Consider the following 23,196-nt stretch of genomic DNA (forward strand, 5'->3'; position numbering starts at 1 on the left):
CAAACACAACCCAAAGACTAAAGCCAATGGCCCACTAGCATGTACGTTGTGAGTAATGTAACTCTCCATATGAGCAGGTAACAGTAGTCTGGATTCGTCATTCAAGCAAAGAAACGTGAAGATCCACTTAGCGAACCGTTTAAAAACCACTCTTGCTCACCAGCTCCATCCAGATGGCCATATCACGGCCATATGATATGATGAGATGAAGATGAGAAAACAGAACAGTCTACTTTGTATGTACTCCTGATTTGAGTGGTTTGCTTACTGTCCTCGCTTCCTTCTTTCTTTTAGAATTTGCTTTAGCTGAATAGCCAGTTACCAATCGAGACTCTCCTGCACATTCAACGTGCTTAATTCACCAAGGGCAGACTACTAGTGCAAATGGGGAGGGACACAAGGCCGTCAGACCCTCACTGACAGTCAGGCTATGGTGTGTCAGGGCCTTCAGGTCAAAGGAGAGCAGTTTGTTATAAACTGAAATTGATCAGAAAACTGATTCATATGTAAACAAAGGTGTAAAGTAATAAGATTGGCTGTCACTGAACCCCAACTGCAAAGGTGTGTATTTTGTCTTTTGTGGACTTTGTTCTTATTAAATAACGGGCTGTCGGAGTACGGTAAATCAGTCTATGGAGGTTTGGAGCCTAATTTGGCAGTGGCATTGAGATTACTGTTTGAGGGACCAAATACTCACATTTCTATGTGTTTAAACCATTACCAAATCCTCCTTGTTTTGTAACAGGAGTTCCTAAAAAACAGAACGATAAACGGTAAAAAGTCGAATAAAAAACTAAATTACTCAGGTGAAGTTTGACCTTTTTGTCTTAAGCTTCAAATATGTATAACTTTTAGACAAATAAAAGTAAATGACTGTATTTAGAAGAGTTCAAGAAGGGGCAAACATTTCAGTCTGGGTAACTAACTACTTGAGCATCAGATTCATTGCTGTACGTGTGTATTTTACATACATCTAAACACAAAAAATGTACTTGAAAAAATACAAATGTAAACAGAATTCCATTTGAAGTAAGACGTTTCAGCAAATACCCACATGACGAATCCAATATACAAGCTAAGATCTCCATGCACATGAATTAATATACCTCAGAGTTGGATGGTGGCTTGCGGCTTCATCCTGAGGGAAGCTCTGGACAGCGTTGGTGTTTTGATGAGCATTCGCTGCATCTCTCTGCCCTGGCCTTTCGAGGATGGCTCATCTCATCCCCAGCCACTCACAGCTAAATGTCCCATCTGGTAACATTTCCACGTTTCTCCGCCTTAAATCAATAGCAATAATTTTCCTAAGACCCTGATGCACACACACACAGAAGGACACAAGCGTAGGTCCGCTTCTCTTTGTTTCAACTGCCATTTAATTTGATTGCTGTTTGTGTGGATCTCCGTCCTTTGAGCAATTGGCTTTGAATGTGCACTTCACTTTGAGACCAAACAATATGCCCGTTCCTTGACGTGCACCGCATATCCTCATATTCTCCTCTTTCGATTAAATTCTGTGATTGTTTCCCCTTCCAATATTGTTGATTTGTGGTTCATTCTTTGAGCGCTTTGGCTTTCCTACAAATCCATACACCAATGTGATACTGCAGATGCACCGGTCTCCATTTTAGCTCGCTGCAGGTTGGGCTGTGTGATGGCCGACACTCTGCTTCGAGGTGCAACGCATCGACGCAGCTTCATCGAACATGCATGTTAACACACAAGAATTCATGCACACACTCTCTCTCACTCTTACACACACTATGCTGTGATTGATTCAGGACCGGTGGAGCCGCGGTAACGGTGAGTGATGCTTCGTTATTAATGTATCCAAATGAGATAATTACTCAGCCCTTCTGCTCCTCCGCCGCTCGGCCAGTTAGTTAAACACGCGTCGGGGATTATGATGTCAGCCAGATTAAATGATCAATTACACGCACACAGCAGAGTGCATGCTCCCTCTCACTCTCACTCTAAGAGCACACACAAACACACACACATACAAACAAGAGTGGGGTAAGCACGGTGTGTGTGTGTGTGTGTGTGTGTGTGTGTGTGTGTGTGTGTGTGTGTGTGTGTGTGTGTGTGTGTGTGTGTGTGTGTGTGTGTGTGTGTGTGTGTACTGTATGTGTGTGTTTGGTCAGTGGCCGGTTGGCTGGGGGCCCTGGCTTTTGACCTTGAGCTCAGGGGTCAGGCAGCAGACGGCCAGCCAGCTGGACATTTCCATCTCAAAGACCCCGAGGACCCCTTAGCTCACACACACCCATACACACACACTACTTCGAAGATCCCCCTCCCACCTTTTACTTGTATCTCATTTTCTCCTGCTGTGGATGGTTGGATGGTTTATGAGTGCGGAGAAGCTGCAGCCATTCATTTCTCCCTAACTGGGGGTCTAATGGAGAGGTCTACGCTGGAAACCTGAGCTCTCACTGAGTAATGAGCCGCCCTTTACTGTCCAGTGTGTGTGCTTGTAGCCTCGTGTGTGTTTTTTCAGTGTGTGTGAGCACTGGCCAGCCGGCTCTGTGCGGCCAGGCTCTGACCCTGTAAATGATGTCTCTCCTCCCCTCATCCACCGTGGCTCTTTACTGCTAATAACCTCTGATCAGATCTCAGATGGCAGAGCTCTCCATGGGCCTGGACTACCTCCAGCCCAATGGCGTGCTAATACGCTCCAATCAACCGTGAGCTTCTCTATTGGAGGTTGATACGCAGGGATCCGCGGCGGGGACGGGTCACGCCCAGTGCCCTCAGCGTAGTAGCTCCACCGACTACCTCTGCCATCTTTAAAGGAGTGGAGGGGCAGGCAGGGAGGGAGCGGAGCAGCCCTGGTGTGTGTGGGGGAGGGAGAGGGAGCCAGCCACTTCTCCACAGTCTAATGTAGTTAGCGCCAGGCCGATCAGTCATCCCGACCAATACTAACCATGTCGCTGCCTGGGCCTCTCCTTCCATCTTCTCCACACAGGAGCCACAGAGAGCTGCACTGTACATTTACCTGCAATTAGATTTACCCGAGTATCCTGCTGGGAGTGATGGAGGCCCCTCAGACCCGGAGATGGCAACAGCTCGGGCTCTTTGTGTGTGCATGCATTTTTAACAAGTGTACATATATACAATACTTTTTCCTATTTTCCTATGTCTGTGATGGCAATTATGTAAAATGTGTGTTTAAACCTTTTAACTTTACCACCTCTGAAATTGTATTCGATTTTTTCCCCTGCCTGTTTTTTCGTTTTTTGTCTGTGAATGCATTCCTGTAAAATAATGGAGTTTGTGTCTATGAATTATAGGGACTGTCACATTTTCAGATTTTCAAAACACAATTATCATGGCCAAAATAAGTCACATTAAAGATGTTATCAAAATATGTTTAGAAGACTTGAAAAAGAATATATAAAACCAAGAAGGCTACATAGAGTCTCACATCCAAATGTGTGATAGCGACGTTGGTCCACAGTCACGACTCAATAGTTTCATAATACTGTCTCTGAAATCTTGAGATGGCTATTTTCTTCCCCTTTCCATTTCTAATGGTTGGCATCCATGTCAGGTGATTCTGTGGGTGAAATTAAAAAGATGGCGGACACTTTTAATCTCAGTGCAAGGCGTGATGATTTTGGATAGTTGCACTATTTAAATGCGTTTTAAAAGTCTATATTTTATGGATGAAAGAAAAATAGTCAAATTATCTAGAAAATATGTATATAGCGGAGAGACAGGTTGAATGTAACTAACTGTGCCAAGGTTTACAAAATAAACAATTGCACGGAGGAAAAGGCAACCAGATGAACTGATTACAAATGACAACTGATGGACTGAAAAGGAACTATCTGCCATCTGCCAACACAACAAATGTGATATCAATATCACATTTTTTTGCATCACGGTTAGCGACAATACCAGTACCGTGCCGCACCGTGAGCCCTTGTGTGTGTGTGTGTGTGTGTGTGTGTGTGTGGTGTGTGTGTCGGTGAATGCGTGTGCGTGTGTGTGTGTGTCAGTAACACATTAGGTACCAGTGCTGCTCGGTGACAGCCCAGTAGTGTTTGCCTGGCCCTTTGCTGAGGTGCTGGATGGATAATGATTTAACCATTGAAGATTAGTGATCAGGTGAATACAATGGAGAGGCTGATAGGTGCCTCTGTCTGTTTGCTCTGTCCCTACCGGGAACAAGGCAGATCACACACACACAAGCACACACACGTAGATACACACACACACAGGGTTACGTTAGTTTAATCCCTTGTCGCAGAGCTCAATGCTAAACTGCACACGACACAGGAGCACCTTAACTAGAGAGAGGGTCCAACTGTGTGTGTGTGTGTGTGTGTGTGTGTGTGTGTGTGTGTGTGTGTGTGTGTGTGTGTGTGTGTGTGTGTGTGTGTGTGTGCGCGTGTGTGTGTGTGTGCGTGTGTGTGTGTGTACTAGGGACTGTGTGAACCTGCTCTGTGTAAACATGCCTGCAGTTTCGGAGGGAGGCTCTCTGCCTCGTCAGAATGCACACACACAGATTCCATTCCCTCGTCCCTGAACCTCCTCCCCTCCCTCTCTCCCCTCTCGTCTCCTTTTCTCTCCAATCGCTCCTTTCTTCACCTCCAATCTCCCCCTCCTATCCACCCCCCTCTGCCACCCCCGTTTCTCTGTGATTTACAGCCCCTGGCCCCTCCCCACACTTCGGCAGCACATTAAGAGCATTTAAACTGTGGCCGTTACTAAACAGGGGTCTTTATGGAGCCCGTCTACACATCTAAAGCCCATTACAGCTACATCAAAGCGGGATAACAATGACTAATGAACAATAGATATCATGAGAGACTGTGCCAAATCAGTATTCACTGTTACCGAGAGGGTGTGTATGTGTGTGAGGGGGTAATCATGGCTCCATTCATTTTCTTCCTCTCATAACATGCCTGTGTGTGTGTCAGTATAGACGGTGTGTGTACACATTAGAAGGTTTTAGTTGTGTAGCAGGCCTTTAATTGACCTTATCTGCATGTTTTGTGTTCATGTGTGTATGTGTGTATGTGTAAATGTATAGGAGACTGTGTTGTGTGTGTGTGTGTGTGTGTGTGTGTGTGTGTGTGTGTGTGTGTGTGTTTGCTTTAGGTTCTTTAGGTTTCTTACTGACTGGTTGTTGCGGTACTACTCCTACAAGACATTCACTGTTAGAATCACCAAACATCTCGTATAAAGATCATTTTCATCCACACACATACAGTGCATACAGTCTTATCTTGGATTAAAACAGTGGGTTCCTGCCAAACTCCAACATGCACACCCTTCCCGTTGACATAAACCACCCTCATCCCTCCCATGTTGAGGATTTAAGTCTGTGAGTGTGCAGGTATTTTGAAGGCTTTGCCCTGCACTGCTGACTGGAAAAGGTGGAAGTGGTGTCAGTAATCCCATAATGACAGGTACATGATGACAGGGGGAACCCGTGTAATCCCCTTTTCAATGCAGCCATCATTGTCCTTACGACAGCCACTTTCCCTACTAATCCATCCACCTCCCCCCCCCCCCCCCCCCCCCACCAAACACACAGACTGAAAACACACCTGTGTGTACTGTACTCACCATGCCGTGCATGATAAATGATGATTAATGAAAATGTAAATTCCCAAACTAGTCCTCATATACTGTGCACTACAGTCTCATGCCTGCAAGCCACTTGACGGGGATCCGATTGAATGATAACTAATGAAATATCCAATATTGCTTCAGAAAGTGAACATTAAAGTGATGACACACAGGCATATTTAGGCCAAATACTTAGTAAATATTAAAGACACCAATAGATGACGCTAGATGATAAAGTGGACATTTGGAGAAGTGAAAATCAATAGAATAAGAAATGCCATCGGTGTAATACTGCACTCCAAGTTCATGCTGAAAAATGTTGCAATTTAACTTTTTTTTTCAACGTTATTAACTGAAACCTCAATGTGTTTATTACAGGCCGATGAAAGATTATCTTGCTGTCACGACTCTTGGTCATTATTGTAAAATATATTGGTACCAAATGAACCTCCTCCCATCGGCTGATGTTGAAATCACTTCATTTAATAAATCAATCATTTATTTGATTGAGAAAACGTTTGTGTTTGCTTGCAAAATGTTGCAATGATACATTTGCTTGAAAAAGGTCTATTCGTGTATTAAAACCGGTTGACCGGGTAGTAACTAAAGAAATTAAAGGAAAATGTCAGCTTTAAATATGTGAATAAATTGAGAGTACACAGTCTTCATAAAGCAGTTCACCTGTGTGTATGAAGGTTCAGAAACATCCCATACCTTATAGCAAACACACACGTCTCTTTCCTTTTGACTCACATACATACAAACCAACACTCGTAGTTTCACACACATCCTATCAGAGACCCATTGTGCAGAATGGTAAGCCGCTCACAGCCACACACACACACACACACACACACACACACACACACACACACACACACACACACACACACACACTCACACACACAAAGAGAGGACTGTCTCTTGTTGACATAAAATATATAATCCTTCCCCCTTTCTGCGATATAGATTTTCGGGCACAAGTAAAGGACAGCAATCCTTGACCTTAACCACAGAGCGCCTTGTTATTAATGTATCCAAATGAGATAATAACACTGCGCGCTGCACACACATCACTTTTAACAGATGGGTTATTAAATATGGCACTTCCTATTGTGTAAGTGTCTGAGAGGATGTTAACTGATCAGGAGGGACGCTCCTGCTCAATGCATTATTAAAGTTTAAACAGGGATATACACTTCAGCTCCATGGGACCCTCGACTGTTGTACTAGTAATACCTGGACGTGGAAAGATTTGATTAGTGTGAGATTAGAGTATATATATAGAGAGAAAGATTATACAGGGATAAACGAGTGAACTGGTAGTGATTTTTAGTATACCTTGGAGTATGTCAACTTATATCCTGGGCCAACACAAGAGCTTTGAGCTAATTAAGTTGATTATGTTATTGTAAGTGAAGATTCATTTCCTTTTACTTCGAATCTCTTTAGACATTGTCTGGTCCAATCCAAACATGTTTAATATAACTGTTAAGCCCTATTGCATATAGCCAAAGCTGCAAGCACAAAAGTTGTTTAAATCTATATTTCAAATACTACAGTTTATCGTACAGGGAAATATATAGTTTATTACATTTCTACATGAACTCATATCGGCACCAACATGACGCATCTTGAAGTCATTAAAACAAGAGAGGAAGTTATGAATATTATTTAGTTGAATTGCAATTAGGCTCTGAAGTTTCTCAAATCAAAACAACAAACTATAAAAAGTATAGCGTTATATGATTAATAGACCAAAATCATGAAATGTCAGTGTGCAGGTGTATATGCAGGCCTTGCTGTAAAATCTGTAATATGATCTATATTTTTGGGGAAATTAGCTTTTATTAAATGTCACTACTCTTTGTATCTTCAATGTGTAAACCTATTTATTAAAGCAACTATAAGATATAATACAGATGAAGACATCGGAGGGATCATCATGTAGTTCAGTCAACCAGATGTTACAGCATTTAGAAGAGTAATGCACGTTTTCTTTTTTACCCTGGCGGACTATGTCAAGGGGTTGGATATAAATGCATATCAACATTTATTTTAAATTCCATCTGTCAACGTGAAGAACCAAAACAAACAGATTTCATGTCATATTCCAAATAAAAGCCTGTAAAATGGTAAAATCTTCTTGTTTTATCATCTGAGATATACTGTAAATGTACAAATATAATCAAGACCATATGGACAAGAAATTGTGCTCAAAATGGAAATCTACTCTTAAATCACAACAGGGCAAACTCAATCTGTTATTGGACGGTCATGTCAATCAAAAAGCCACTTAATCTACCGTGTCAAGAGGGTGTTTGTCAACAACATTGGACCATTTAAGCAATGCCTACATCAAAAACATAAAATAATTTTTTTTTGAGGGATTTAACCAAGCAAACAAAATGCACTCAGACCCATTTCAGTTTTAATTTGAATAAAATCAATAATATATATATATATTTGAATATGTATTTGTATATCTTTATATAAGCTGGATAGGAGAGCTTCCATCTTATTTATTTACCTCAGAATCCTGTCCCCAGTGTGTACCTGCCGACGCACTGACCACCGAGCCCTCAGGCCCCGGGGTCACTGACCCTCGACCCCTGACCCCTCAGCTGGCCAAACTCTAACCCTGGAACAGATGGATAACGGACTCCATGCTTTATCTCCTCCTGACCACACTCTCCTTCTCTCTGCCTTTCTGTTCACCTCTCGTTGCCCTTCCTCTCTTTTCCCTCCTCTTCCCTGCCCTGCTTTTGATTGCCTAAACTCTCAGATCCACTCCTGTCCTCACCTATGCTCCACTTTCTGTGTTTCCACATTTCTGCTGCTACACTCCTGTAATTTCACCCCATCACTTTTTGTATACCTTTACCCCTTTTCTTCTTTCCATCCTTCCTCCCCATGGTGCTTGTTTTCTGTAGTGTGTTAATGATCACTGTTACACTCCTGTTTGGGCTACATTTGGTTATTTAATACAATTTTCGGATATGTCAAACCATGCTTGAAAATATGACAGACTGTGAATAAAATCAACATAACAGCAATGCTTAGTAAAAATGTTTGGTCTTTTACAATACTCAACATTCAATAACTTAATTAACTATTTTTTTGTGTCTGCAAAAATGTGAAATGTTAACATGAAAAGTATGATTTTAGTCTACTGTTTTGAGAACAATTCCAAGGGGTAACTTTACTTCCACACGGCCGTGGATACATAACATCCAAATCAGACAGATTAAATCAATGACATATTAAATATTCATTTTAGTATATAAATAGTTTAGTGCATCTTGTATATACCCTGTATATTTGGGTTTATTTAAAAAATAAAAATGTGTTTAGCTCAGTCTCAGGTCTGAGTCACTGAGGCACCATCCTCCTTCTTCCCTTATCTAATCTGCATTGTATTTATAAAAGTAAGAATATTTCAGTTACATCTTAATAATAGTCCAGTATTTTCTCTCCTCGCTCTATGTGTGTGTGTGTGTGCGTGTGTGTGTGTTAATATATGGGATCATTATAAACATTTATGCAGCAAAGGAGCCTCTCGTGCCAAAGGGGCTGACGCTCAGCGGATCGAACCTTTCGATTGAAACTGAAACAATTTGCATACTGATTCTCTTTCAGTGCGCACGGATCCATAACAACACCGGCCAGCTATTCAAATGCGCCTGCATCGAGAAAAGCACGGAGAGAAGCTATACGGCTCCGGAGCAGGGAAACAGAGGCTTTATGTGAGACGGATAATTTGCGATTGTGGAAACGGAGAAACGTGCAGCGGCTAAGGATGTTTACCTCGGTCAGGATTTGGGACACTGGCAGCTCTGGAGAAAAAGCTGGAAAGGAACCGGAGGAGGAAGAGGGTGGGACCGGAAAAACACGCACGGAGAAGACGCACAGATTCGAGCGATTATTGTGATTTTTGCAACTCGTATATTGGAGATAACAAGTTTATGTATTGGTGTTAAAGCTCTGTCGTCCTGTGCTGCTGCATGTCAGTGTCACACAGGCATGGCAGAATGGGAGCCTGCGGTAAAGCCGGGGACTACAGTGTGAGTGTATGTGTGTGTGCGTTTTCCTTTGCCTGTGCGTGAGTGTGTGTCTATGTGGGGTGCAGAAGAATATGAGTTTTAATGCAGACATTGTGCACCCTGTTGAGAAGAGACGTGGACAAAAGAGTACCGTTCAAGTCAGACGCACAGTTTCTGTGCACGCTGATGCTTCTGCACACACACTTACAGCAGCTGCCTGCGACACACACACCCTGTAATATCTGCATAGTGGCATCAGTGCACGGCCAAACAGGTTGTCAGAAGGAGAGAGGTCTTAATTAAACATTTGGCTTCATTAAATGCTTTAATAATAATGCAGTGTCAAGCCCACAGTGGTAAATATTAGTCAGGATTTACTTATTGATTTTTCTGCAAAACGCATCTCTGTAGGGCTGTCAAGATGAAGTATTTTAAATGGGGGGTTATATTCTTAAAGTTGACTTTTATACCAGTAAAACACACCAAAACGATTGCTGATAAAACTAATTATTGAGGTAAATTATTAGCTGTGAAAACGTACACACGCACACATTTAAAGTCATATAGATTGAGCTGTTTTGTGAAATATTCTCAATGTTACTTCATTTATCAGACAGAGTCAAGTTTCTCCTAAAAAATGAGCATGTGTTAGCTTAAAATTCAAAGACAATGATTATGTGGAAAACATGTTGTCAAGTCTCTTATTCAAACCCAGCCCCACCCTCGCGTTGTTATCAGATGAAAAATGGTTGATTTTGACACGATGCTAAAAAAAGAGAAAATTATTATAATCCCTAATTTTCAGGACCACCATCTCAGAGGATTATCCTGTCTAAATTAAGTAATATTCATTCAAGTAGGTGCAGTTTCATTCATACAAGTATTAGGATTTCTAGTGTTTGTATTCAAAGAAATCTCAGAAAACATATAGAATATGTTTAGAGTAGCTACATTCAGCCAGGCTAATGGACCGTGTAAAAACACGAAATCTCTCATATTTTTAAAAGCCAATTAAAATTAAAGTTATCTTGAACATGACAAATCATTTTTGCAATAACTATTTCTAAAAGCACAGAATTTAGGGCGCCAAAAATAAAGCATCAAACCACATTTCCAGCATCTCGCCAGAAAATGTGAAAGACGCTTTTCAGTTCACTCCAAACTGATTATTGGTGCTCCTAAAGCCACAGTCTGTTGGAGTAAGAAGTCATTTGGATTTTAACATTTGGAGCATCACGGTGGGGCTGGTTTGGCTATCGTTAACACGGTTTTGTTGTCATAATTGGAGTCTCTCCAAAGTTACAGGGAGTAATTGGGCGGCATATGGACACCTTAATGTAAAGTGATGCCTTATTCATTTCACATGAGTGCACGAATCAGAGCAGGTGACGCGGAATAACACGAGGGAAGAGGCAGTTGATTTACCCCTGAGCAAGGCAGCAGGTCCGGCATCTGCTGCTCTGCCATGATGGCATTTATATTAATTGGGGAAACATTAAAGAAAAAAGGAAATTCCTGAATGAAGGAGACGGAAAACATGATTATAGCTTTTATTGTCTTTTATAATGCCTCCGAGGTTTTTTTGTTCCTGTTTGGGCAAAAACTTAGACAAGTTCGTCCTAAATACTCACAAGGGATTTAAATCAGCTTAAAGAGAAGATGATATCTCTTTCGCCTGCTAACTGGTAGTGAGGTCGAAATGGGGATGTATCTATTTATTCAATCGTGTTTCTTATTTTATTTACTCAACCGTTTCAGCCTTAGAATAAAGTAAAACACATTTAAACAATTTCATATACAGCTTTTATATTAATGTAATTTCGACCAATGTATTTTTATTTAAGATATAGCTAGGTTGCTGATTTACATAATGACCTTACTTTAATAAAACACATTTTTACAACGCATATATAGACGCATACATTGCCGCAGAAAAACAGTTTTAAAAACGTATATTTTTAGGTTAGTTTATTCTAACAAATCAAAAGCCTTAGCCTGAGATCCTCCAGGATTTATAATTGTATTCAGTATTGATTGGTGCGCTGTGGTGTGTTTTCAAGGCCTATACTTCAAATGTGCTGTAAAGGCCAGCAACAAACACTGCAATGCACATTTTTTAGAAAAGAGGGAAGAGAGTCATCATCTCATATCTTCTCAAATATTTTAACATTTTTATATTTTCCACAAAGATGTTTCATTTTCGGGTGGATTTGAATACAATAAAGGAAATAAAATAGATTTGCAGAACAACAATATTTACTGAACTCTAGATTTAAAAAGTAAATCGATACATAGGTTGAAAACGGGGCAAAAAAGAGCAATGTGATTTATTTTTCAAAAGGCTAATTCAGTTTACCAATGCATGTGCCCTTATATCATGGGTTCATCTACCATAAATAACCATTTAGGCCAAATTCAAGTAGCCTCATTTATAAAAGTTTAGTTTCACCAGATGCCATTTAGCAGTGGCTTATTCTCAAACAAGCTGTAATTGTCATTTTGAACATCCATAACGCTGGCAACGCTGTGTCACTTTGCAGAGCTGCCGAAATATTGATCCACGGTCCTCTCTGCAAGGCATTATTGTTTCTGCTCGGATATATGCTGCTCTGGGCTTCACGGGAATATTCCCCCTGATTAATAATCAGTGTGAAAGCTGTAAGTAATTGACACGGGGCCTTCAAGTCCCCCATTGCCTGGCACACACTTTTCTTTTCATATAAAGCTAGATTATTATAAAAAAAAGTCAAATAAGAAAGATGCGTTATCCGCATTTCCGCATCCGCACATGCACGGTTCAGCAACGAACTACTTCTTGGTGTATTTCTGTGTACTATTGAATTGAATCTCGCCTGAAATGTATCCTCTTTTTCGAAGTACTTAGAAAATCGTGTCCCTTGTACGCATTTTCTCTGCAAAGCAAATGTCACCGGCTCGTAGGGCCTTTATCGGCACAATGGCCGTAGAGAGCCAACACACATAAACACACAGCTCAGCTCGTGCAGACATGGCAGGAGCTTATCGATCCGCATGAGAATGTGTAGATGAGGTTTGCTGCCATATAAGGCCAAACCTTGGCCTTTGATATTCCTCAGTCTTTCTATATCTTGTCTCTTTATTGGGTGTGCATATAAATACAAATAGAAAAAAATCGGAAAATGTAAGTTATATAACCATAAATAGAGTTATTTAATGTTATATAATACGGTAAAACCTAAAATAAAAATATTGGATTATATTCAAAACACATTTAAGTGTGGGTATCTAATATAATAAGGAACATGTAACACATTATTTAAAATAAACATGTAACCATAGTCACTGTTGTGGTTCCCTGTTGACAGCCCTATTTGCCTGCATCAGTCTATTATGTCCACAGGACTACACGCTTGGACAGCCACACTTCGGGGAATTAGTGTCTTTTGTCTCGACACACGTCACACACACGCCGTTGACATTGACTTCACATCAGAGACAGTTTAACTTCGTCTCTTTTTTTTCTTCTTTTCTTTTATTTAACTCGTTCAACCGAGCGCTGGGTCTATTGTGGGGACCCTGACAGATGCGGGGCCCCTAGCAGGTCCAGGACAGGGAAAAGTCTGAAAGGTTAATCTGTCCCCCCGCAGATGTTGGCTTTGGGAGTCTTGAAGCGTCACCTTTGACATGTCCCTCATTCAGCGGGGGGTCCAGCAGGACACTGACCGCTGCAAGCTGTCACCTCGGCCGGCTGAGGACGCCCTGCAATACCGCTCTATTAGGATAAACGGCCCCTGACATGTCAGCAGGGCCCGGTTTTTATCAGGCTGCAGGTTTGGGGAGTTTGACACTTATGCAACATGATGCACTATGACTACACCAACACGGGGATACGAATCGTATTATGTGTCAGCATGTCATTTCCTTTTTTTTTACGGATAAAGCTGTGAGTTTGTTTGTGTGTGAATTTGTATTATGTGTACGTTTCTGTTGACAAAAATAAATATTTTCCTATTGAATAAATAGAATGTTGGCCTGTTATTTGTAGTGTCATTGTGTATAGGCAAGTACGTCATTATCAAAGTTTAGGGTTATATATGCACGTGTTCAATTAGGACACACACACACACACACACACACACACACACACACACACACACACACACATACACACACACACACACACACACACACACACACACACACACTGCTGGGCTTGGTTCGTTAAGCCTAATGTTTGAACAATAGACACATCTGCTCATCTTTTTCTATCAAAAGAGAAGGTATTACAGTCTTCTTCGTTTGTTTAAACCGCCACATATTTTGGTAAGGGGTGTGGGGGTGGGGTGGTGCAGCTGAAGTAGCCTGGTAATGAAAGAATGGATCTATATGGTGCATGAAAACAACTTTATTGGCAGCCCTTTAGCTGCTAATTAAAATCATTATATCTTGTCATAATTTCTGAAGCCTCTTTTGCTATTTTCTGGAGAAGGATTAAGTGTATTAAGCATTGGAGCTTTTGATGTTTTGAATCCCAGACCTCACTAGTTAAAAATCAACTCCAAATGAACCCGGAAGTTTACTTCATTTGCACCTAATAATTTAAGGAGGACTGAATGTAAAGCCTCATTATAGCTCTAATGAATGAAACGTTTTCTATTTAACAATTGGCCATCAAACCTTAGACAGTGCCTCCACACTATTTCCATGGGTTGATGATGTGAGGATTTTATTAGAGATCCGTCTATTTGCATTTCTTTACATTTCCGTAAAGGCTGGATATGGGTTACGGGGGAGAATAGCTTTAGCAGGTGGTTTGATACCTCCCTTCCTTAATAAGGTAGCTGACGTCAGAGCAATGGGGCGGTGTGTGTTTGAGAGAGAGAAAGAGAGAGAGAGCGAATGGGAGGAGATGTGTGTTCACAGTGCGCATGTGCAGACAGTGATCTGTGCTGCGGTGGAATAGGGGCTGGAGACACACAACTAGAGAGATGGCGCGGCACCCGACCGGAGCGCAAGGACAGCTGGTTGGCGGTGGGGGGGCTTGAAAATATAAAGAGAATCAGAAAATGATTTTTTTAAAACAACAAAAATATTAAGAAAAAAAGGATACGAAAAAGGAGTTTCCATTCTGCAAAACAGCGTCAGAGGCATAGGAGAATACATGCGAATATAAGGAGAGAAATACCAAAAAGGAGGCTGCTGCAAGGAAAGAAGAAAAAAGCAACAAAAGAAAATTGAACTTTACTGGACGTGAGGACTTCTGCACATCAGGTAGATCATTATAGATGGTTTGTCCACAGCGCTGCCCGGATCATGAACGCACATCTGTCGATGGAAAATATTGGCGACATGCACGGAGTGAGCCATGAGTCCGTGGTCGGTCACGGAGACCTGCTGAGTGGCCACAGTCCGCATGCCCGTTCCCGGGGTCTCAGCCACCGCGCTATGGGCATGGCAACCCTCCTGGACAGCGGGGACTATCACCCCGGACACCACGGACACCTGCACCCAGCCATCAGCATGTGTGAAGTCCCCCCCGGCATGAGTGCAAGCAGCACTTACACCACCCTTACACCCCTGCAGCCCTTACCCCCCATCTCCACCGTGTCCGACAAGTTTCCTTCCCATCATCACCACCACCACCACCATCCCCATCCCCATCATCCTCACCATCATCCGCACCAGAGGATCCCCGGAAATGTCAGCGGCAGTTTTACTTTGATGCGAGAGGACCGGAGTCTGGCGCCTATGAACAGTCTGTACCCCGCATATCATCACAAAGATCCCTGCATGGGCCAGAGCCTCTCCCCGCTGTCTGGTTCCGGTCTGGCCAGCATACACACGTCCCAGGCCGGGATCCCTCCCTACGCTCATCCCGGTGCCGCCATGCCTGGTGAGAAGATGCTCACCCCCAGCGGGTTTGAGGCTCACCACCCCTCCATGCTCGGCAGACACACGGAGCAGCACATGAGCTCCTCGGCGGGCATGGTACAAATCAACGGCCTCCACCACCACCCACACGCCCACCTAGGCGCACAGGGGCACGGCCAGGGGCTGGGGAACAGCCGGGAGCAGGCCTCCGGGCCCGGGCAGCAAGGGGGTGGCGGTGGAGGGGGTGGTGTTTCTGGGGGCCAGATGGAGGAGGTGAATACCAAAGAGGTGGCGCAGAGGATCACCACAGAGCTGAAGCGCTACAGCATCCCTCAGGCCATCTTTGCCCAGCGGGTCCTGTGCAGGTCCCAGGGGACCCTGTCCGACCTGCTGAGAAACCCCAAACCCTGGTCCAAGCTCAAGTCCGGGAGGGAGACCTTCCGCCGCATGTGGAAGTGGCTGCAGGAGCCTGAGTTCCAACGCATGAGTGCGCTCAGGCTCGCAGGTGAGCGAAGCCTCGGTAAAGACCCCTTTTTGTTCTCATCTTCTCATTGTGTTGCTGAGAGAAACAGAAGCGTCTGTTGTGTCAGCACAGAGGATCATTAGCACGGAATGCTACCTTATATTGATCAATGGGTCAAGTGGGCTATGGGGTTAGCTCTTATTTTTTATTATAATACAGAGAAAAAACTATACATCTAGCATTCTAAGTGTAGTGTTAAATCACATCAGGGTAGCATTCAGGGCAAATGATCCCTCTTGGCTGGTTGTACTTTATTCTTATAGCCTAACATGGTTCCAGAAATTATTATTTGATGATAAAATATTCCGGAAGTGAAATGGTATTAAGTGCAGCAGGCCATGCCTCGGGGTTTGGGAGTGTGGTTTCTTTAGATAAGGACCCCACATTTAAGCTTCATGCCTTGGAGGGGAGGTATGTTTGATGGTGAAATCCAACATGATCCAGAGTGTAAACAATATGTGAAGTTTACCAAGCAAATTTTTGTGCACCAACATGAGTGGACTGTTATCAATACGCATTCCTTTTCTGTCTCTACACTGATTTTGGGGTTGTGTGAAACAAGTGCTCATGTCATTTTACCTCAAAATATCGACCACTGGACCGTGCGTAAACTGATCCTTCGCCCAGAAATCGTTAGGAATGTGTTTATTTTGGTGTGGATGCAACCGATCAGCCTTTTTGGTGTTGCCCTTGGTGTAAAAAGAAACATCATGAAAGAGTTATTGACATTTTGTGATAAACTACATTTAAATGTCAAGTAGGCCTACTGGTGAAGAAATGCATGATTTAGTCAGTAAATATATAGTTTTGTCTTCAACATTGTTAAACACAATTCTATACAAACCAGAATACAGTGGAGTGGGAAAGAGAGCATGTGTTTATGTTTTGGTCGTAAACTAACCCTGACTTGAGGTTTCTCTAATGAACTGATAGACCTCTGGATTAATTTGTCCCTGAGGTACGCACGAGTCAATTAGGGCGCGCATTGAGGCCCAAATCACATGTGCCCGTTCACAGACACCCAATGGATTTTTTTACGTTTATAGGCCTAATCAATGACCTAGAAATGGGCTTTTTGGCTTCTTGAAAAGTGAGGCTGCAGCCACATGGAAAGTGCGTGGTTTTGCTTACGTGTGTGTGCGTACGTGCATGTCAGTGCGTGTGCATGTGAGTGTAATCGCAATTGATTACTTTTCAGTTTTCCCATCTGCTGCTGCTGGCATATTTGTGTGTGTGTGCGTGTGGGTAGATGTTATCACTGACTTTTGCTAAGGATTTATGAAAATAATTAATGGAGCCTTTGAAAGCTGGTTTAGTTTTCAATCATCAGCCTATATTAATATTAATTTTTGGTGATTCTTTTTTTTAAATGAAAGAGAAATTAATCATTCATACCTCGAACAAAAATTATCAGTATGTTCCCATTAATCTCTAACTTTTCAAAAGAAAACTATTTTCTTTTACAAGAACAAATGTGTTTTTTTTTTCTTTTCTTGAACCAGAACCTACAATACAGAAATGTGGCTTTTAGTGGAGAAACGCCACAAGGAAAATATATATGACATAGCATAGGAGAGGGAATTATTTTACAGTTAAAAACTAAATTAATTTGGAGGGAATGGGCTGAGCGCCATTTTATTGATAATTTCGTTCCTTGGTGAACTAGATATGTGATCGTATGCTGAAGTGTGATATACTTATTGATCTAGGATTCTGAAATTAATCTCGGGCCTTTTCTCCCTTTCCCACGTATTCAATTACCCATCTGAATTCGCTTGAATAGGAGAATAAAATAGAGAACACAGATAGAAACGATGGATAGAATGAGATACAGAAAATAGATTGAAACTTTTCTGAAGTAGGCATATTTGATAGTGGTAACAATTCATATTTAATAATTAATACATTCAGAACTGAGATATCTATTTAAAATGCGTAAATCAGCTGTAATCGCATTGACAACTTTCCAAAAAAATATTGTTTTCGGGTGTTTTAGGAAATTGAGGGTATTACTATCACAGTAAAGGAGAATACACATTCTCTCAAACAGAGGGTTGAATATTTGCAGGATTTGCAGCACAGAGGTCTGTTTGTTGTTCTCTGTGAGATTATGAAATGCAGGACTAACCGTGTCTGTAGGCCCAGTGTGTGCAGTCTGTTTGAGTGTGTGGAGTTATCTGTGTTTGTAATGATTAGCCGGGTGCAGCAGCAGTGTGTGTGTATATATGTGTGTGGGTGTGTGATTAGCGTGATAACGAGGCCGCTGTTGTGCCCCCCTGTCCTGGGAAAGCTGGCTCTCTGGCCGGGCCTCAGCTCCGATCGGGCCGCTGTGTGGAGGCTGCTGCTGTCGGAGTGGCCTTCACTGCTGCTGATTTATAGCAGCACCGGCACTCTGTTAATATTTACCAGCACTGGAGACACCGGGCTGCTTAAACTCACAATAATACTCCAGTTTATGGTCATGCAGGCTAGGTCGCTGCACTGTACTTTTACTACACACCGTGTAGTGTGTGCAGAAGTGAGGTTACAAGGTGGGATCGGCAAAATCAGCTTCAACTCAACTCATTTATATAAATAATCATTATTTCAATATATTTTCTCTCCCTAATGAGTTACTGTTTCTTTACTGCACGTGGATTTTAAAAGGCAATGGCATTTATGCAAAACTAATATCCCAAAATATAGGACTAAATGAACCCCTTTCTTTATGTAATATAGAATAGCTGATCGTTTTCATAGATAGGCCTATAAGAGGCATTTTTTCCCAATGTGTTGTTCTGCTGCACTTATGCATTTATATCATACTGCCTTTGTTAATTACAGGGTTTAGGGATTTTCTATAATACATTTATTTACTACATTTAATACATTTACTCGGTACACTTTGCAAAATTATTCGTCACTGGTGTGGGAGTTGTTTTGGGGTTGGTAGATGCCGTTTCCCCGGTGAGTCCATGTTGGGCCTCGCTCCAGCAGCCCACTTCTGCCCCCTCCTGGCCTCAGATGAACCTCAATTTTGGATGGTTGTCCTCGGGCTTAATAAGAAAAAAATGAAAGAGCAATGAGATCATTTGTAGTGATGTTTGATTTGCTGTCACACAGAATCCCAAATTCTTCTTTCCAATATTAGATGATCTGTTGTTTATTTTTCTAAAACTCAAGTATATTGCGGTGCACCTTTTGTTTTCAGCACCGCGGACAGCGCTCATTGTTTCCCGGCGGACAGGCTTTCTGTCTGTCAGCCCTCCTCCCCAACATGGGGCTCCCTGAACAAATGCAATAGAGTTTAATTCCTCTGTTATTCCCCATGCACCCCCGCGGTGTGCACACTGAAAGAGTTTTAGTGTTTCGATTCGAACAAAGGTGCAAAAGCGATTCCAACCTGCAGGCTGTTGCATGTGTCTGTACAAAGTTACAACCAACAGATAACATCTAAAAGGGTTGCCTTAGGAATAGTCTTAAAACAATTGTAGTCATGTAAGGATCAGAGATAAATAAACACTTTGACATGCTCCCATTACTACAACATCACTAAATGTTCAGTTAATCTAGTGTATATACTCTTTTGTTCTTGGTTTACAAGCTGCAGCAGCAGAGAGAGATATACAGAGTGTGTATCATTCAGATCCGCGGTTAGATCTTTCAGTTAGGTTGAAGATATTCTCCAGACATTAGTTGAAAATGCTTTTTTCCAAATTGTTTATGGATGTTTTTTGTCAACGTACAGGACACAGTGCCAATTTAAAAGCAATATTGGTATACGTTAGATAGTACTTTTACTGGTGATATTGGATGATTGTGGAATTATCATGTTGGCTCTTAGGATACAATTACTCGATACAATTATTATATGTCAACACTATCTTGATATAAGTATCTATGAAAATCTTAACCAGTTTTGGTCCTGCATTTGTGCACCAAATAATCTATATTTGAGTTAGTTTGGCTCAAAATGGAATGGAAAATATCTGATTTTGGTATTGGCTTTAAATAAACATCCCAGTGTGTCCTGAATGAAATCATACTTCTATCTGGAGCTAGTATTGAGGTGAACCAATGAGATAATACATAGGTCAGTCAGTCAATATATTTATTTAACCCTTTTTTTTAATCCAAGGTCAAGGTGTGATAGAGGGAAGATTTTCATGCCGGTCAAGATTGTTGTATTTATACAAGTATATAAGTTAGTTACAAAAATACAATAAACACAGCAGCACAATAATAATAAAACTGTACACTAACAGTGCAGTAAAAAGAGCAATGCAATAACTACAGGAAACATAGATGGTCACATAATTAATGTACATATTAACAGTATTTGGTATTTATTCTGCCCTTTCTCACAAACCTATTCTCTCTTTCTGTCTGTCTTCTGAATCCACAGCATGTAAGCGTAAGGAACAGGACCACGGCAGAAGCGAGCGGGGGAGCATGTCCAAGAAGCCCCGGCTGGTGTTCACAGATGTGCAGCGGCGGACGCTCCATGCTATCTTCAAAGAGAACAAGCGTCCATCCAAAGAGCTGCAGATCACCATCGCCCAGCAGCTGGGCCTGGAGCTGACCACAGTCAGCAACTTCTTCATGAACGCACGCCGCCGGAGCCTCGATAAGTGGGTGGACGACGGCTCCGGTCACCCTGGCCCCAACTCCTGCACCAAAGCCTGAAGACGGACTGAAATGACCAACTCATGGACTGACTCAACCTCGGTGGAAAAGCTTTAAAACTTATGAGAAACAAAGAGAAACTTAAAAAGACCTTGAAGCAACGTTTTGCCCTTAAACCTGTACTATATTGATATTTATAGTATCCAAAGATGAAAAAACAAACCAAAGACTTCTTGTTTGACCTGCTTTGAAATGTTTGTTTCAGCAACACATTTACGTGTAACATACTGCAAAAAGACTATAGTTTTACCCCCCCTTCATACACACTCACTGTCACTGGTCTCTAGCTTTACCCCCCAACACCTCCCCACTCAGTATCAATCTATCATTCACCATCCTTATCTTTAATCTGATTGGTTGGTTTTAATGATGGGTCCCTAAATGGAGGTTTAATCACCCTATTGGCAGTCTGATCTGCAGCTGTCCACACCCTTGAAGAACAGCCAGAATGTGGAGCTCCGGTGGGATTGGCCAATCAACTTTAAAGACACAAAATCCTACAGGAGCGACCGGATTGTTGTGCAACCTTGTTTGGATCGGTGGCGGTGGACTGTCTGTCTATCTGTCTGTCTGTCCAGCTGTCTGTCTTTCTATCAAGCATTCCAGACAGACGGGGAAATGCCCATGTGTAGACTGCTAACCCAAAACCAAAAAATCCTGAACAATACCAAAAAAAAAACCCTAACCTCAACACCCATGGTAGTGCTTTCTTCCAACATGCTGAAGCGTTGAATAATTTAAACAAGAGAAACCAAAGCCTTCTACAACCTGAAGCCTCTCATGCATCTTAGAAATCAAACCACTTCAGATTCTGCTATGAAGTAATCGAACCAAAGAGTCTATTTTGTATCTTACCTCCTGAGACTGTTAGTCGCCACAACGAAGATAATGTCACCGCTTATGGTCCATACCACATTTGGCGCCATATGTTCCCCGCAAATAGAAATATTATATGACACAACTCTGAGAATTGACTATTGATATTTGCCTTATGGATGCCTTTTCTAATCAAACCAAATATTCCAGTGATATCTTCACAAACACTCTGGTGAATGTTGCTTTAAATGTGAAGATTAATCATGACAGATACATCCTTTCCTCTGAGTCTGTCCCACAGATTTAGCTAAACTTTATTTTGAAATACCAGCAGCCAAAGAACAAAGACTAATCCATTCGGTAGTGTGTTATCGCTGCAAAGGTGAAACCAAAGATGTTGCCTCTCATGCCGAGTATATGTGACACAGTGAGGGAGACAGACGGCCTCTGATGGGTTTTTTTTGTGTCACCACTCTAATAATAAGCATCGGCGTCCCTGTGCATTTGATTTTATCTCCTCATCAAAGATGTTCGGTAGAGGGGATGATATCAATGATCAAATCACTTTCAGGCGCTTACGCATCAATGTCACCTCGTCACCTGAATACGAAAGCAACCCACTCTGCCTGTTGCAAACCCCCCCCCCCCCCCCCCATCCTGCCTCCGTAAGCTATGCATTTCAGCACTAGGAGGAAAGCACTACACAGGGCTGGCCCAGGGCAGCGTATCATTAAATATATTGAGCTGCCCCCCCCCCCCTTGCCGCCATCCTCCTTATGGCCAGGGTTAGCAGCTCTACATCCATCAGAACAAGCGCTGACGGAGAGGAGAGAGGGAGCTGCTTCTTCACCTCCGAAAGAAATAACCAAAAAGACGACAAGAAACAAAAAATGTGTCAAGACCTGCTGATGTTTTATAGTGTGTACCAAAGATGCTACCTCACTCAAGTTCCATACGTGATTTCTATCACTTTGATGATACCAAAGATAACCAAAGATTTTTTCTCATTGCACGGCCTCTACGAGTGGTGTTTTAAAGATGTTGTATGTCACCCCTCCCCCCCCACCCGGCTCCTCTATCTCTCTTCCTTTCTTCTCCCCCTCCCACCTGCTCTCCACCCATGCACCCCTGCTATGCGTGCTCTTGCTTCATCTGTGCTCTGATTACAGCTCCATAGATAGTCATGCTGATGTAGCTATAGGCGGATATGCTGATCTAGCCATAGATACACACAGGCGGCCATGCAGGGGCCTGCGGGGTACAGACAACTCACTAGCAATCTGATTTATCATCTTTGTAGCAGTACCAAAGTATTTATTTCACTACAACATTTAAAAAAAAAGCTAAAATTGTGGTTGTATAATCAAATAAAGTTTTAGTTTGGTGCATGATTCACCTCAAAATAGTGTACCCCGCTGTGTCTATTTTTGCAGCTTTATTTCTACTCCAGCCTCTTAGTGTGTATCTATAGGTTGATAATATTGATCCACCATATAGGTCAGACTTCTTGACATGATAATAGGCAGACAAGCCGACATAGCCATGGGCAGAAATGTTGACTCAACTATAGGCAGACATGTTCCTGAAAGTAGAAGCAGACGTGTTGCAATCTTTCTAAAACTCCCAGGACGAGTGCCTTGCTTGAACCAAAGTGTTATACCGCTGTTGACCTCTCACCTTTGACTCTGTGAATACCTCAGCCTGTAGAAGGGCCACTAC

At 42.2% G+C, this 23,196-nt stretch overlaps 1 protein-coding gene across 2 annotated transcripts; it reads left to right on the top strand.

Moving 5' to 3' along the window:
* Positions 1-14,607: 14,607 nt before the first annotated feature.
* On the top strand, positions 14,608-22,103 carry onecut1 (one cut homeobox 1). Of its 2 annotated transcripts, none has more exons than XM_034116193.1 (2): positions 14,608-15,993; positions 20,381-22,103. In XM_034116193.1, the coding sequence occupies exons 1-2, from the start codon at positions 14,916-14,918 to the stop codon at positions 20,659-20,661; spliced, it is 1,359 nt and encodes a 452-aa protein (XP_033972084.1). In that variant the 5' UTR covers positions 14,608-14,915; the 3' UTR covers positions 20,662-22,103. The 2 variants fall into 2 exon arrangements, with proteins under 2 accessions (XP_033972084.1, XP_033972085.1); XM_034116194.1 differs by having other exon boundaries at positions 14,608-15,978.
* The last annotated feature ends 1,093 nt before the right edge of the window (positions 22,104-23,196 follow it).

This window comes from Trematomus bernacchii, unplaced genomic scaffold (genome assembly GCF_902827165.1).
Source record: "Trematomus bernacchii unplaced genomic scaffold, fTreBer1.1, whole genome shotgun sequence".
NCBI lineage: Eukaryota > Metazoa > Chordata > Actinopteri > Perciformes > Nototheniidae > Trematomus > Trematomus bernacchii.

Bases quoted from the DNA above. Each gene is read 5' to 3' on its own strand.
- onecut1 (XM_034116193.1), top strand. From the start codon at position 14,916: ATGAACGCACATCTGTCGATGGAAAATATTGGCGACATGCACGGAGTG. The intron at 15,994-20,380 runs GTAAAGACCCCT...CTGAATCCACAG, and splicing joins CGCAGGTGAGCGAAGCCTCG to CATGTAAGCGTAAGGAACAG.